The 15,323-nt window shown below is 32.8% G+C and overlaps 5 protein-coding genes across 6 annotated transcripts in view; 1 reads left to right on the top strand and 4 right to left on the bottom strand.

Moving 5' to 3' along the window:
* Positions 1-1,994: 1,994 nt before the first annotated feature.
* LOC116340499 (facilitated trehalose transporter Tret1-like) lies at positions 1,995-5,337 on the bottom strand. Its single transcript, XM_031767035.1, has 6 exons — positions 4,853-5,337; positions 4,425-4,788; positions 4,166-4,358; positions 3,809-4,108; positions 3,501-3,761; positions 1,995-3,423 (listed from the first exon to the last, which is right to left on the bottom strand). Exons 1-6 carry the CDS (start codon positions 4,920-4,922, stop codon positions 3,226-3,228), a joined length of 1,386 nt encoding a protein of 461 aa, XP_031622895.1. The 5' UTR covers positions 4,923-5,337; the 3' UTR covers positions 1,995-3,225.
* Positions 2,057-3,083, top strand: LOC116340500. The gene is made up of 4 exons (XM_031767036.1): positions 2,057-2,125; positions 2,193-2,303; positions 2,538-2,787; positions 2,863-3,083. Exons 1-4 carry the CDS (start codon positions 2,081-2,083, stop codon positions 2,889-2,891), a joined length of 435 nt encoding a protein of 144 aa, XP_031622896.1. The 5' UTR covers positions 2,057-2,080; the 3' UTR covers positions 2,892-3,083.
* A 117-nt stretch (positions 5,338-5,454) lies between the features above and the next one.
* LOC116340498 (facilitated trehalose transporter Tret1-like) lies at positions 5,455-7,400 on the bottom strand. 2 transcript variants are annotated; one of them, XM_031767034.1, is made up of 7 exons: positions 7,308-7,400; positions 7,000-7,232; positions 6,803-6,933; positions 6,549-6,741; positions 6,157-6,472; positions 6,022-6,065; positions 5,455-5,963 (listed from the first exon to the last, which is right to left on the bottom strand). In XM_031767034.1, the coding sequence occupies exons 2-7, from the start codon at positions 7,216-7,218 to the stop codon at positions 5,544-5,546; spliced, it is 1,323 nt and encodes a 440-aa protein (XP_031622894.1). In that variant the 5' UTR covers positions 7,219-7,232; positions 7,308-7,400; the 3' UTR covers positions 5,455-5,543. The 2 variants fall into 2 exon arrangements, with proteins under 2 accessions (XP_031622894.1, XP_031622893.1); XM_031767033.1 differs by having other exon boundaries at positions 7,304-7,395.
* A 732-nt stretch (positions 7,401-8,132) lies between these two features.
* Positions 8,133-11,469, bottom strand: LOC116340497 (facilitated trehalose transporter Tret1-like). The gene is made up of 10 exons (XM_031767032.1): positions 11,348-11,469; positions 11,238-11,277; positions 10,979-11,171; positions 10,865-10,908; positions 9,726-9,812; positions 9,471-9,663; positions 9,076-9,403; positions 8,963-9,006; positions 8,510-8,888; positions 8,133-8,437 (listed from the first exon to the last, which is right to left on the bottom strand). The coding sequence occupies exons 1-10, from the start codon at positions 11,397-11,399 to the stop codon at positions 8,400-8,402; spliced, it is 1,398 nt and encodes a 465-aa protein (XP_031622892.1). The 5' UTR covers positions 11,400-11,469; the 3' UTR covers positions 8,133-8,399.
* Positions 11,470-13,278: 1,809 nt separating this feature from the next.
* Positions 13,279-15,323, bottom strand: part of LOC116340624 (facilitated trehalose transporter Tret1-like) — a 5,964-nt gene continuing 3,919 nt past the window's right edge. The window contains exons 8-14 of the mRNA XM_031767213.1: positions 15,171-15,320; positions 14,973-15,103; positions 14,687-14,879; positions 14,255-14,549; positions 14,120-14,193; positions 13,485-13,863; positions 13,279-13,403 (exon numbers count right to left, since the gene is read on the bottom strand). Coding sequence (XP_031623073.1) covers positions 13,366-13,403; positions 13,485-13,863; positions 14,120-14,193; positions 14,255-14,549; positions 14,687-14,879; positions 14,973-15,103; positions 15,171-15,320 — 1,260 coding nt within the window. The 3' untranslated portion in view covers positions 13,279-13,365. The remainder of the gene's footprint in view (positions 13,404-13,484; positions 13,864-14,119; positions 14,194-14,254; positions 14,550-14,686; positions 14,880-14,972; positions 15,104-15,170; positions 15,321-15,323) is intronic.

The following is a 15,323-nucleotide window of genomic DNA, read 5'->3' as shown; positions in this document are numbered from 1 at the left end:
TGTTGCTACTTGATTCAGAGTATTAGATTCGATGTTTAATCAAATCAATATGTATAATGTATATATAATGTATATTGTATATTACTGAACAATAGCTATATCTGAATCTATCAGAATGGACGTTATTAAGATTATTTGGTTCAATATTTCATTGTCAATTTTCGATTAATAAAGGGTATAAAACATACATTCACTTTTTTATTGGAATTTTTTGAATAAGTGCAACAGCAAGAATTTTCTTCTAAACTACTCAAAATTTCTTCAATCCTTTCTTCACTATGAATTTCAGTGAACTTTTCAGTTTAATGGAGCATATTCACAAAAAGAAGGATGCCTGCTACTACTGCTGCTCAATATGAACCTAAAACTTGCTTCAACACTTACTCCCTTCCACGTGCATACCAATTAACATTGATAATTTGCAGATATAAGTCTTCCGATTAACATATGATAAAATGTGTTAGCAAAATGAACTGATAACCCTTGTGATAACCAAAAGATTTTCCGAGCGAAGAACCAACAAAGCAGGAGAGAGCCAACCAATAGTGCATCCATGACTCAGTATGATTAAGTTCGCTGGACCGAAATAAATGATTTTCTTTTCAATTTTATTGAAGTGTTTTCATAATATCATTCGAAAACGAACCTATCAATGTCGCATATACTTTCAAAAAAAGCGAAGATAACTAAACGTCTACTCAATTTGTTTCTGTTATACTTATCACAATCTTGAAATATTTTATCTCAATGATATATCTGTTTTTGTTGCGAAGATTAGACAAATTGGTCTTATTTCGCAACGTTTGTCAAAATGATTCCCAAAATTCAAGTTCAAAATATATATGTTCATAGGATCTGCAGTAATGTTTATCAATTTATCAGACAATATATTTTACTAAGTGGTCAACTGAGCTGACAGTACGTTAGCCAGCTAAATGTGCTAAAACAATAAAAGTTATTATTATAATGATCAATTACTTTTATTAAAACAATAGAAGTGATTCATCATTATAACAATAACCTTTATTGTTTTACCCCATTTAGCTGGCTAACATACGGAAGCTCAGTTGACCAGTTAGTTCAATATATTGTCTGCAATTTATTTCTTTATTTTGAATGACAATCAAATTAATTCAATCAATTATAAAAAGAACTGGTTTTTACCAGTATTGCTTGATGGTTACATTACATTCGGAGCTAACATATATATCTGAATATGAAGTAGTTTTGGGTCAAAAATACTTCATTTCACTTATTCTGCTCTCATATACCTCTGTTTCTTTGTGTTATGCACATCATTGTTTTATCAATATTAAGATATCAATCTCAGTTATGAAATATTTTTGCAATAGATTATAATGCCAGAAATCGTTGGAAGTTATTGTTATTGTTATCATCTGACGTCACATTAATTATCAAAATAAATTTGTTGAATTCATTGTATGAATGATTAGCCAATAGTATAGGCGTTGTATTTGAATATTTTCAGCCATCTTAATCAGATCAGTTGATGATATCAACTTGATATCAGCTGCAATTTGTATGACATTGAAAAACATGTGAAGACGATTTGTTATTTAACATTCTCACTGGATAACTATTCTTTTTCACTTTTCTCTTTCAGTACGCAGTATAATTAAATTGAGTGAAGTTCTTCATTCCAATTGAAAACCTAATTTTTTTTCCATTGAATTTAGTGAGGTCATCTATAAATAACGATATTTAAAAGATTAGTTCTGAAGTCCATATATATGTTTACTTTTCAAGTGTTCAAACTGTACAAACAAATTGATGTCGGTTGTTAAAGAAAAATATGTTCAAGCAGAAAACAAAAGTTACAAGTGTTTTTTCATTTACTTTAATTATTGGTATCAGACCACCTAGATAGAAAACTTTTCAAATAAAATAAATATCGACATGAACAATAGGACCATAGTTTTATTATTAAATTTACTTCCAAATCTAGTCCAAATGAATGTGATTCACTTCAGCGAAATTAGTAATAATTTTGGTATAAAAATACAGCACATGAGTCGATTTAATCATTCAATTCAAATCAGCAAATCAAATCACATTAAAAATGTTGTCAAAGATTGTAATTTTTTTATTCGCGACTTCGTTCGTGGTAAGCTGCAAATTATTTTCAATAAAATATTTTATTTAACGAAAATCCGATTTATTTATTGAATTAGCTCGCTTACTGTGAGCCGATCGCATATCCAGACGCTGAACCTGAGGCTTTGGCTTTTGCTGATGCTGAAGCAGAGCCACTTGCTTTGGCCGATCCTGAAGCCGAACCAGAGGTAATTTTATTAACTATTAACATCTTTGATAATACGATGAGTAAAGTAGTATTATGATGCGTATCAAGTATTATAATACCAAAGTTATATGCCTCATTTGCAATTCTGCATTACATCTGTATATTTATCAATTGATACGCATCGTAATACCCCGTATTATGATCGATCTTAATAGTTAATAAAATGTCATCATAATAAAAATATATTAACATTTGGGTTTTGTGACATCTATAGGCAGAGGCACTTGCCGACCCGATCGCTTATGCGCTAAGAAAACGATCAAAAAGACGATCAAGTAGCAGCCTTCAAAAGAATAAATGTATTAAAGTTAAGAGATCGAAAGTAAGTGGCAGTAAATGCAGCAAATGCAGCAAATGCAGCAAATGCAGCAAATGCTCCCGTAGCCGAAAATGTAAGAGCAAGAAATGTTGTAGACGAAAACGGTGCTCAACAACTGCAACAACTGCTTCAACTGCTTCAACCGGTAAATAAAGTGTTCATTTTTTATCGATTTATATCAACACTTTGAATTAATATACAATTTTTGATCGTTTTACAGCTTCCACCGCTTCGACAGCTTCCACTTAAGAAGTTTGACATTTACTGGCATGGCAACAATATATGGAATTTTGCATTTCTTACGGATTTGATTTTCATCCAATGATTAATGATCATTTTTTATTGTGTGATTCACGCATTAAGAAAATTTAATCGTTATCTGACATTATTTATTTTCTGCAACATTAATTAAATAAACTTTAAGAAATTGAAAAATAGTGAGTCTTTTTCTACGTCAACCACTCGATTTTTTGATATATTTATATGTAGCGTAACTAAGTCATTCGCAACTTTCCGTATTCCTACATAAAAAATACTTATGAAAAATCGTGTATCGTTCTCGACGCTTGTGTTTAATACAATTCTAGGGTCTTTCAAGCGAATTGCCTCTTGTTTCCTTCATAAAAGCAATGAAAAACAAGCCAATGACGCAATTAAATGCAAGAAACAGTAGAAAACCATGCAGAAAAATTATTTCTAATAAAATTGGAAAATATTTGTCTCCAATAAATGCAACGGCGTTGTTGCACAAAGAATAGAAAACAACACCAGCGGTTCGAATCTGTATAAAAAAAAAATCGAAAAATAGATGCATAAAAAAATGTTCCAAGCAAAATTGATGTAATAAATAAATCGAACCTTTGGCGGAAAATTTTCAATTGTACATGTATTTGAAAGGGCCATAATTCCAGCTGAAGAAACAAAAATAATCAGAGATGAAGAGATTATAGGAATCCAAACATAGTTCGATACATCATATCCATTTTGTCGAAAGTACATATACACCGCAAATATAAGTAGCCCCACAATCGATCCATAAAGCGAAATGAATAAAGTTATTTTTCTTCCGAAAGCATCGCCCATTTTTGTCGACACCAATCCACCGAAAATTTGTACAATCTAAAAATGTAAAGTGTAATTGCGAACAAGTGTCAGTTTCTACGTACCGCCAAAACAATAGATGAGACATTTATTCCAAGGGCTGTCCCTGATTGCTCGAATATTAAACTTGCGTAATTTGTAATGATGAAGCATCCCGTTGTTTGTAGAAACCAGCTCATTGCAATACTGAAAAAAATCCCCTTTAAAACCGGTCGATTGCAAAAATCTTTCATTTCAAGTTTTGCGCTCTTTTTTCTTTCCTCAATTACGGCCTTCAATTGCTCAAATTCAGAGTTCAAAAGAGTTCGCTGTCGTTCATTATTTTCTTCACATCCTTTGTAGTAGATGAGAGCCCTTTTGGCTTTCTGTAAGAATGTTTTTATACTTTATTTTACTTTATACGTTTTTGCAATTTGACTTACATGAAATTCTTCTCTTTCTATGTAGTGTTGTGGAGTGTTTGGTAGCAATAACAGTAAAATTAAATATATTATAGGAATAAAAATGAAAATATATGGCCAGTACTGGTATTCAACGATAGCGCCAGCGATAAAACTAAGCATAACACCAATATTTCGAGCAAGGGGTGTGAATGCACCAAGACGACCGCGCATGCTATAACATGAGATGTCATAATAAAATCGGCTATGGAGTTTTCTTAAAAATACTATCTTTGCTTACTTGTCGTTTGATATTTCTGAAACAAAAAGAGCAACGCCAGCTTGCATTCCACCACCAGTTATTCCGCCGATAAGTCTTGCAATTAAAATTTTATAAAATGTATCGCCAAAATGGATCAATAACCAAAATATAGTTGTGGGAAATGCCAAGAATATCATCGCCTTCTTACAACCAAACAACGCTGATAAAAAACCACAAATGAAAGTTCCTAATACTGATCCAACGCTACTCATCGATCCAATCCACGAGGATTGGGCGTTTGTTAGGGGTCCCGTGATGATTGGTGTTTTTTCCGAGCGAAGAATCAACAAAGCAGGTGAGAAAAATCCGACAGCGCATCCATGGCTCAAAATGATACAATTCACTGCATTAAAATAAATGATTTTTCTTGCAAATTCACCACCAAAGCACGATAATAAAAAACGAACCTACTAATGTGGCCCATATTTGCCTTTTAACATCTGAAAATACGGTGTCACTTTTCACTTCTTCTGACATTATGAATATGTTCTGAACAGCTAATGATTATTTATTTCTTTGTACTTTTGTTCCAAGAATCATGAATCGTTAATGCTTTTATTTGACAAGATAACTTATACCAATTCAAACGCTAAGTATTAAAACAAACACACTTGAACTAGTGTGAACGTTTATAACTTGAATGAATAAATTTTCGATTGAACACGATTGAACATCATCGTTTTATAAATTCTATGACCATTCGCAATTAAGATCTACTTGCAAGACATTCAATTTGTTACAATTCAATGATTTTGTTTAAATGTACTCTCATTTAATTGATTAGATGAAAGATACTTTTGAAATAGAACTAGAAAACGTTAAGCGTTATTCTTTCAGCTCTTATCATATGACGTCATATAATTAATTATCTAAACAAATTTGACTTCCCATTAGACAGTGTGATATTTGTTGTATAACTACGGGGGTTTTCATTTTTCGTTATGTCAGACAAAAGACTCTTTAAGTGCAAGAAAAGTAATAACACGAGCACTGAAATGTTATAGGAATATAAATTTTCCAGCTCATTCCAGCGGATTTAAAGACTTAATTTATGGTTTATTCAAAGAAACAAATATTTTCATGAAAAAAATGCAAGGCTCATTTGCGAAGAGTTTTCTGTATTTCTTCGTAGCTTTTGCCTTTTGTTTCTGGCATGTATAAGATAATAAAAATTGCACATGATAGACAAACACTAGCAAATACGAACAAAGTTCCATGAAAACCGAGCGCATTGTTGAGAAACGGTAAATATTTTATGATGGCAAATGAAGTGGACCATAAAATTGCCATGCAAAATGACATGCCGAAATCTTTCAACTTTTCCGGCATAATTTCGGAGATAACCAAGAAAGGCAGAGTTAATACCGCCCAACTTGCTATAAATATTACGAATGAAAAGCTAACAATCGGAATCCAACTGAATGTTTCAACTTCGTGGCCCGATGTTTTCAACATCATATACACTCCGAGAGTAATTAATCCAAAAGCAATTCCAATAGTTGACACTGCAAACAAAAACTACAAAGAAATATTGATTTGTTAAGACCCTCTGTAAAATACATATGGAAAAATGTACCTTTCTCCCAGTTCGATCAACAAGAGCTGTTGTCACATAAGATCCTAACGGAAAGAGCAATAGAATGTCAATTGATTGAGCAACAAATATTATTCGAAAAACAGTTTTTAAAAATGTTAAGGGCTTGTTCCATACCAATAAGCTGTATCACGCCAACAACAATTGCCGACATATTTGGGGACATAGCAGAACCAGCCTCTTTGAAAATATTAGCAGTGTATTGTAACATGGCAAAGCAACCGCAGAGTTGATTTAATGCAGCCAAAACGATGCCAATTGTCATGGCTTTTCTACCGGCTCCACTTGTTAAATCACACCATTTTATCGAAACGGATTTTTTCGTGCTGTCTCCTTGCAGTGAATTTTTCAATTTATTCATTTCCGACTGAAGCACTTCATAATCGGCGTCTTTTTTTAAATTTTGATAAAAACGAATCGATCTCTCAGCTTCCTGCAAAAAAAAAAAAAAAAAAAACAATGATTACGCTCACTTTACAATTATCTTGAAATTAAGACTCAATACGTACTGATATTCTGTTTTGTTTCATGAGAAACGACGGACTTTCGGGGAAAAAGCACAATAAAACGGCACACAATATTGTCGATGCAATGACAAACTTTGGTGTCATGTAAAAATCAAAATAATTTCCAAAGACGAATGCTAGTAAGATTCCGATATTGCAGCTCAAAACCAAAGTTGAACCCAAGAGCCCCCGAACTCTGTAAATGAATTTGAAAATTCAATCGATGATTTACTTTTATAAATTTGATCGATATTTACCGATCAATTGCGATTTCTGATAAGAAAGGAGGAACGATCGTGTAAATGGCTCCACCCGTAAATCCATTCAATAACCGAGCTGCGGCCAAATAATAAAAATTTTGTGCATATAAAATTAGTAGCCAACTGATCTGAAAGAAAACAACTTTCAATTTATGTCATTCAAGATTTTCAATTGCAGCAGAAAGTGAACGTACAATCACTGGAATTGTAATGAATATTAAAGGATTTTTGCGACCAAATCGATTGGTAATAAATCCAAAGCATATATTTCCAACCAAACCACCGATACAAATAAGCGAAGCCGACCATGATGCTTCATTCATTGTGATTTTACCCGATGATAGCGGAGATTCGTCTGATGTCAATAGCACAATATTTGGACTTGACCAGCCACACACTACACCATAGCCCATTAGTAATATATTTACTGTTTGTTTGTGAATAAAAAAATTGTGTGAAATATTGTTCCTTAAAATAAAAGAAACATTTTAGATATACCGACTACCGTAGCCAAATATTGATATTTTACACTTTGTTTAGGCACCATTTCAAACATTTCTTTTTTTTTAAACTTCAAATCTTCACCATAACGTTTAATAATGAACAGTAAACTGTATTTGTACAAATTACTGGGTTTTATACGTTAAATTTTATTTCTACTTTATCTTTAAATTGCATTTCTATTTGTGAAAAATTATTTACTCTGTCTCGTGTATACAACGATAATAATATGGTCTTCAAACTACCAGCGTTGTAAATTCATCAGAGCATATACTAAGCATAGATATATATCCTGGATATTTTGTCAGTATCCGATATTCATTGGAGCCAGACTTTGAAATAGAGTAAAAACAATAGAAGTTATTGTTATAGTGATTGTAGTAATGTAAATGGTTTTATACTTAGACCTATAACAATCACTTCTATTGTTTTCACTCCATTATAATGTCTGGCTGCGATAAATATCGGATACTCACAAAATATCTCGGATATATATCTATGCTCAGTATATGCTCTGAAATTCATGAAATCCGTCTTTGATAGTCAAAGTCTTCCTTGTAAATCTTTGATAACCTTTATTTGCATACGTCTTTAAGGCTGAGAATCTGTATGCAAGCTTACGCGACCTTCAAGATATGATGAGACCTTTTATCACTTTGAAACTGAATCAAATTTGGATTTTAAATACGATGAGCACGATAAATTAATATTAACCATATTTGCAAAACAAATTCTAATGTACATGCTGTGGAGTAGACATAGCTTTTAATTCTATTTGATTTAGTCATAAATCGCTTGGATTCAGATTAGAATAAATAACAGTAAATTATTCAATTGCACTTGTGCATTTATTATTTAAGCTTGCAATGGCTTTGCTATTACAATGCTACTCCTTTTCTGATAAAGCAGCAATTTCTTCAACAATTGAATGAGATTATAAGTTCGATATAATTTATTTGAAAAACAGTATTTGTATAAGACCTGCTCATACTTGTTAATGTTTTGTTGTCATTGATTGTCCGAACAACAAATCTCCTTCTTATTTATAAAAAAAAAAAAACTAAAAATAAATTATTGTTCGTTGTGCTTGTCTTTATCGGAGCATTTTCATAATTTCATCATAACTTCTTCCTAAAATCACAAACGCAAATATTGAAAATCAATAAAATTCAATAGAAAGTAAATGAAATTCGTAGTTTTTACCTTTTGTTTCGGGCATTGATGCAATGATGAACATGGCGCCAAATAAACAAACTCCAGCAAATATAAACAGTGTATAATGGAATCCAAGAGTATCGGTGAGAAGTGGTAAATATTTCACAACAAGAAATTGTGAAGACCACAAAATAATCATACAGAATGAAGGTCCGAAATTTTTCAATTTTTCCGGCATAATCTCGGAAATGACTAAGAATGGCAGAGTTAGAACTCCCCAACTTCCGATGAAAATTACGAATGAAAAACTAGTGATCGGAACCCAGTTGAATATTTCAACATTGTAGCCTGATGTTTTCAACATCATATATGTTCCGAGCGTAATCAATCCCAAGGCAATTCCAATCGATGATACTACGTACAAGAACTGAAAAGACATTACACATTTATCGAGTTGAATCGAATTATTTTAAGTAACGAAAAAGCTGGATTTAATGTTACCTTTCGTCCAGCTCGATCAACAAGATTTGTGGTCACATAAGATCCTAATGGAAGAATAAAACAACTTCAAATTACCATTCTCTCGGTGCAATCAATCAAAAATGTTCGCTCACCAATCAATTGAATAATTCCCACGACAATCGCTGACATGTTTGGATCCATGTTTGATCCGGCATCTTTGAAAATTTTTGCAGTGTAATTTAACATCGCCACACATCCGCAGAACTGATTCAATAGCACCAAAACGATTCCGATCATCATGGCATTTTTACCAGGCGCAACTGTTAAATCGGACCATTTGAACGAATTGTCACTGGTTTTATCTTCGTTTACATTTGCGATGGTGTTTTGTAATCTATTCATTTCTGATTGAAGATGCTTGAAATCTTTATCGTTATTAACATTCAAGTTTTGATAGAACTTAATTGATTTTTCGGCTTCCTGAAGAATGAATTCTGTTAATGTTACAAAGGTTTTTTTTTGAAACTGTGCACATAATGTTACTTACTAAGGTTTTGTTTGCTTTAATAAGGACTGATGGTGATTCGTGTAAGAAGAAAAGTAAAATTGCACATGCAACAGTAAGAGCAATTACGATTTTTGGAGTTGCAAAATAATCCAGATATTTTCCGAATATGAAAGCAAGCAATATACCAACGTTGCACGTTAATGTCAACATAGAGCCCAATACTCCTCGTACACTGCAAATATTGTTTATTTTATTTATGTCTCAATATTATTCATCATGTGAACAAAAACATACCGATCAACTGCTATTTCGGACAAAAATGCAGGAACTATCACAAATATTCCACCGCCTACAAAACCACTAAGTATGCGCGATGCGTATCTAAAATAAATATTTCATAGTCAAGTTCTTTGATCATTAGTGCAAAAAAAAAAAAAAATAAAATGTCTTACATCCGTAAGATGAACTTTTCCGCACTGTGATCCACGACATGAAAGAAAACTAAATCTGACATTAGTTTTAGATAAAAATAATTTTCGAAGCACTTTTCTTACAAAAACTACTAAAGATGGGAATTTTTGTATCGGAGCCATGCCTATATGATATCGTAATCATGTGAAAATTTGCAGAGGTTATTTTTTTCACAAAAAGTTAACATTCTGAAAGTTTGAAGAAATTTCAATGCATATTAAGGGTACTTCCCATACAAAATTTCGTTTTAGAGCGAAAAATCCAAAATATTGTTCGGGAGGTGCCCCTAATATTCGTTGAAATGTCTTCAAACTCTCGGAATAGTATTTATGTGTGATAAAAATAACCTGTGCAAAGTTTCAGCTCATTACGATATCATACAGGCATGGCTTCCATACAAAAATCCAAATTTTTTGAATTTTTTGTATGAAAAGTGTTTCGAAAGTTGATTGTATCGCATAACTAACGTCATATTCGGTTTTCTCGTACCCAAAAACCCCCCAATACACATTTTTGAGTGTTTAAGAATACATTAAATATCACTTTTGGAAGAAAAATTGAATTCCTTTCCATGGATGGCCATGGGCATCACACCAGACATGACACGGCACTCTATCAACCAAAGTCGCTCAAAATCTAATGGTTTCTATTCCTCGGCACCCCCAATCATCCTGTGAAGTCAGATTTTGAATTACTTTTCTTGTTTGAAAGTTATCGTGTTAACAAATTTTTGCGTACAGGGTACAGCGTACAGGGTACAGGGTACAGGGTACAGGGTACAGGGTACAGGGTACAGGGTACGCACATACATTCGGACATCGAAAAAACGCTAGATTCGTGTTCCCTGGCCCCAAAAACACCCAGAAAACACATTTTTTATGGGTGTTAATTTTTCGACCGATTCCAATACTTTACCTTACACACTAGGTGTGTGCGGAAAAGTAAAAACATTTAAAACTTACAGGTGAAAAACGTTTTGTCCGTATAAGATTAGTAGCCAACTTATCTATAAAAAATATGTTGATCTTCTTTCACTCCTTTAACTTCATTGGATTTAACAAAAAAGATTAACTTACAATAGTTGGAATGGTCATGAACACCAAAGGATTTTTTCGGCCGAATTTGCTTGTAATCCATCCAAAAAATATATTTCCAATCAAACCACCAAGACTAGTAAGCGCAGCGACCGCTGAAGCTTCATCCATCGTAATTTGTCCAGATTGCAATGGTGTTTCGTCCGATGTTAGAAGAATAAGGCTGGGACTCGCCCTATAACAAAAATTATGACAATATTATATCCAATAATATCAAAAATATTTTCTATAGCCATTATACCAGCCGGCTGTGACTCCATATCCAGCAGAGAGCATATTCACTATTGGAAAAAAATAGACAAATAAATTAAAATTCCTTTGATGATGTTGATGATGTCTTTCGATTCTTACCCACAAATGCAGCGAAGTACTGACATTTGACATTTGCGCTTGATTCTTGCATGGCTTTGGTAATTTCTTTCTCACTTCACAAAAAAACAGTCAAATTTGGTGACACGTAATAGCGATCACTTGCAAGGTGGAACTTTTGAAATTAATCGCGAATTAAGCAATTTTATAGGCCAAAATGTGCGAGAAAAACACCGCTTTTGATCATAAATCATTTTCATGAGTTCAAATTTAAATTTGATAAAGATTGATTTAACAAGCATGTGACTGGAAAGCAAACAAGAGTAATTAGAATAAAAAAACAAACATGCTTTCATGCAGTCGCTTAACAACATACATATTTTTATAGTCGTCTCTCACGTTGTTTTTTTAACATTTGATTTACAACATTATTAGTCTAAGGGGGAATATACAGCTAAACGTAAACTCCACTATTTTTTATATTATATGTATATATCTATCCAATTATTAAACACTTGGTATTATTCGAAATCTCTGTGTATCTTTTATAATATACAATCAGATCAAATGCATCAATCCAAAAAATGTATTTTAAAGCTACGATATTTTGAATTTTGATATTTTCCTTTATATCATGAAAGCCCCTGAGAATAATGTGTAACATATCATGTGTCTAATTCATTTTAATCCATTTGCGTATTTCACCATCATTGACGATCTTGCGCAGACGAAGTGAGTCATTGTCTACACTCTAAATTCGCGATTTGAGCAAACGTTGATAAACAAATGAATCGGTGAGCATACATGAGTACTCTAACATTTTGACAAATAGAATCGTACGATAATAAAGATTTTTCTCTAAGCTTAAGCCTAAAATACAAATTGAAAAGAATCATTGACATTTTATTTGGGCGATGCATTTTTTATTTGGTCATTTTCGATTAGTTTTTTACATTGACAATTTGGCTGGATAAAAACTTAAGTTCCATAATTTGAATTGCGCATGTTTCATATTCCTAAAAATAGAATTTGAAAATTCAACATTTTCATTAACATGTGTCGGGAGTCTGGAGCCAGTCGCATGTTATATGGTAGCAACATTTCAAAAGTTGTTGTTTCTATTACATCTACATTTTTCCAACAGATTTTGCGTCAAACAAAATATTTATCACGCGCTCATGATACCACAATGTTTTTTTCTTAATTTCAAATATTTTCTCATTTTTGTACATGTTTGTTTTGTGTTCGACGTCATTCCTGTACTTGCGCATGGATAGCAACTGAAATATCATATACGGCTATTAATCACATTTTAGTAAAACAAACATACGCATAAGTGCGTGATAATTAAAAAAGAACTACGCAGACTGGCGAAGAGTCAATAAATTTTAATTTCTGCTTTGTCTCCCAATGGGGCCGCATTTCTTCGTCAATGGACCATGATATTTCGGTTATATCAAGCTGATTACAGCACCACCTGTAACCAGATCGGGATTTGTAACTTGATTTACTAAACAAATGTTACAATCTAACAAACCATTTCAATATGTGATCAACATAAAATCGGCTGATTCATTAAATATTTACGTATTCATTTATTCAGAGACTGAAGTTGAAAAAAGAATTAAAGTTTTAGATATATTTTAACTTTTAATATTTGAATGTCCGAGAATGAATGTGAGTCTTCTCGTGAGAGTTTATTGAAATGTAACACCGCCATACAAAAAATGCTGACTGTCAGCAATTTTAGTATGGCGGTGCTACATTTCAATAAACTCTCACGAGAAGACTCACATTCATTCTCGGACAATCATTTTAAACTCTGCTCCTCCGAAACTTCTGAGTTCCCTTCATATATACTGTTCTGATAAACAGTACTCTTTGTACCGATTAAATATTCTGTCCATTTTTGAATCACAAGATTTATAAAAATATAAATATTTAGCTAACATTCCATCATGACAAAAATTATGTTTATTTATTTCCGAATCAATTTTTTTTTATTAAATTTTTATATTAATATACTATGGTTGATAATCTATCTTATCTTAAAGCTAATCCTATTCGAGCAATTGCATAATTTCATCATAGCTCCTTCCTAGAATCACAAAAGAATGAAAATTATTTAAAAAAAGAATCACTGGAATTTAATAAAAATTATGAAATTCGTGACATTTACCATTTGTTTCTGGAATACATAACATAATGAAGATGGCACAAGACAAACAAATGCCAGCAAAGAAATACATTACTCCATTCAATCCCAACGCTGCCGTCATAAGAGGCATACATTTGATAATAAGGAATGCAGATGCCCACATAATAATCATACACACTGATGGTCCGAAACTTTTCAAATTCACCGGCATAATCTCGGAGATGACCAAGAAAGGCAGAGTTAAAACGGCAAAATTCGCAATACATATAACGAATGAAAAGCCAACGATAGGAATCCAACTGAATGATTGAACTGGATAACCCAAGCCTTTTAGCATCATATATGTTCCAAGTGTGGTCAGACCCAAAGCGATACCAATGGTTGATACTAAGAATAAAAACTAAAACCAACATTTGATGTATAAATCAATAGCGAAGAGCGATTTTCAAGTTTTACGTACGATGATGGTGATGTCCTACGAAAACATTATAAATACCAATAGTGTGAATGTATCTGTTTGAATACATAACGATACCCTCCATTCTCCATTCTTCCGTAGGGCGTCAACATCATTGCACGTTTTTTTTTTGCTTTTATATTTAGATAATCGCCCTCCGATCGATAGACGGAAACAATAAAAATAATAAAACTGTTACCTTTCTGCCAGTTCGATCAACAAGAACTGAAGGTATCGCACTTCCTATCAGCTGCAGCAGACCGACTAAAATCGCTATAAATTCACAATAATATAAGTTAATTTACAACAAAATATGTCGGATCGAATATGTTACCTGAGTCATTTGGTTCCATACTCGAACCAGCCGCTGTAAAAATGTCTGCAGTATATTGCAACATTGCAAAACAACCACAAAATTGATTCAACAATGCCAAAACTATTCCGATTATCATCGCTTTTTTGCCCGGACCATTTGTTATATCGGACCAGCTAAACGAATTTGTATTGATTTCATTTTTTTCGCCACCTCCGACAGTGTTTTTCAGTTTGTTCAATTCAAATTGAAGTATTTGAAAGTCGTTTTCTTTTCCTTTCAAATCTTGATAAAATCGAATTGATTTTTCCGCTTCCTAAAATATTAGTTAACATTTAAAAACTTGCAACATCACATTTTTGGAACTTATATCTCGTTACATTCTCATGTGAGCATGTGATAAGAAAAAATGTATAAGATAATTATCATGTGATGTATTGTGTACACACTCACCGTTATTTTATTCACTGAGTAGAGAAATGGTGGGGTTTCCGGTAAGAACCAGATGGCAATGGCGCTTACAACCATCAGAGCAATTACGAATTTTGGAGTTGTGAAATAATTGAGATAGGCACCAAATACAAATGCCAACAATGCACCTATATTACATGTTAAAACCAACATTGATCCCAGGGCTCCTCTTACGCTGTGAAATGAACGATAACGAATATGCATTATTGTTTTATCATGGTCACTTAATTATTATCTGAAAGAAATGGAAATCACACAATTCGCTTACCGATCACTTGCAATTTCTGATAAGTAAACTGGTATTATCACGAACACACCTCCACCAACGAATCCATTAATTGCTCGAGAAGCATAAAGGTAGTACACATTTTGAGCGAATATCACAAGCGTCCAAGCAATCTACAAAATTTAAATAGTTTCATGTTTTGGCGTTTTTTTATGCACAAACACCTTTTTTTGTACTCACAATAGTCGGAAGCGTAAGGGAAAGCATTCCAATTTTTCGGCCAAATTTACTGGAAATGGTTCCAAAGAATGAATTTCCAACCAAAGCGCCGAGACACATTAAACTCGCTATCCAAGAACATTCTTCTACTGTAACTTTACCCGATGGTAGTGG

Source organism: Contarinia nasturtii, unplaced genomic scaffold, assembly GCF_009176525.2.
Source record: "Contarinia nasturtii isolate CC-2019 unplaced genomic scaffold, AAFC_CNas_1.1 Cnas_scaffold_695, whole genome shotgun sequence".
Taxonomy (NCBI): Eukaryota; Metazoa; Arthropoda; class Insecta; order Diptera; family Cecidomyiidae; genus Contarinia; species Contarinia nasturtii.
Note: the sequence above shows the minus strand (reverse complement) of the source record. Positions and strands in the feature narration are given on the sequence as shown.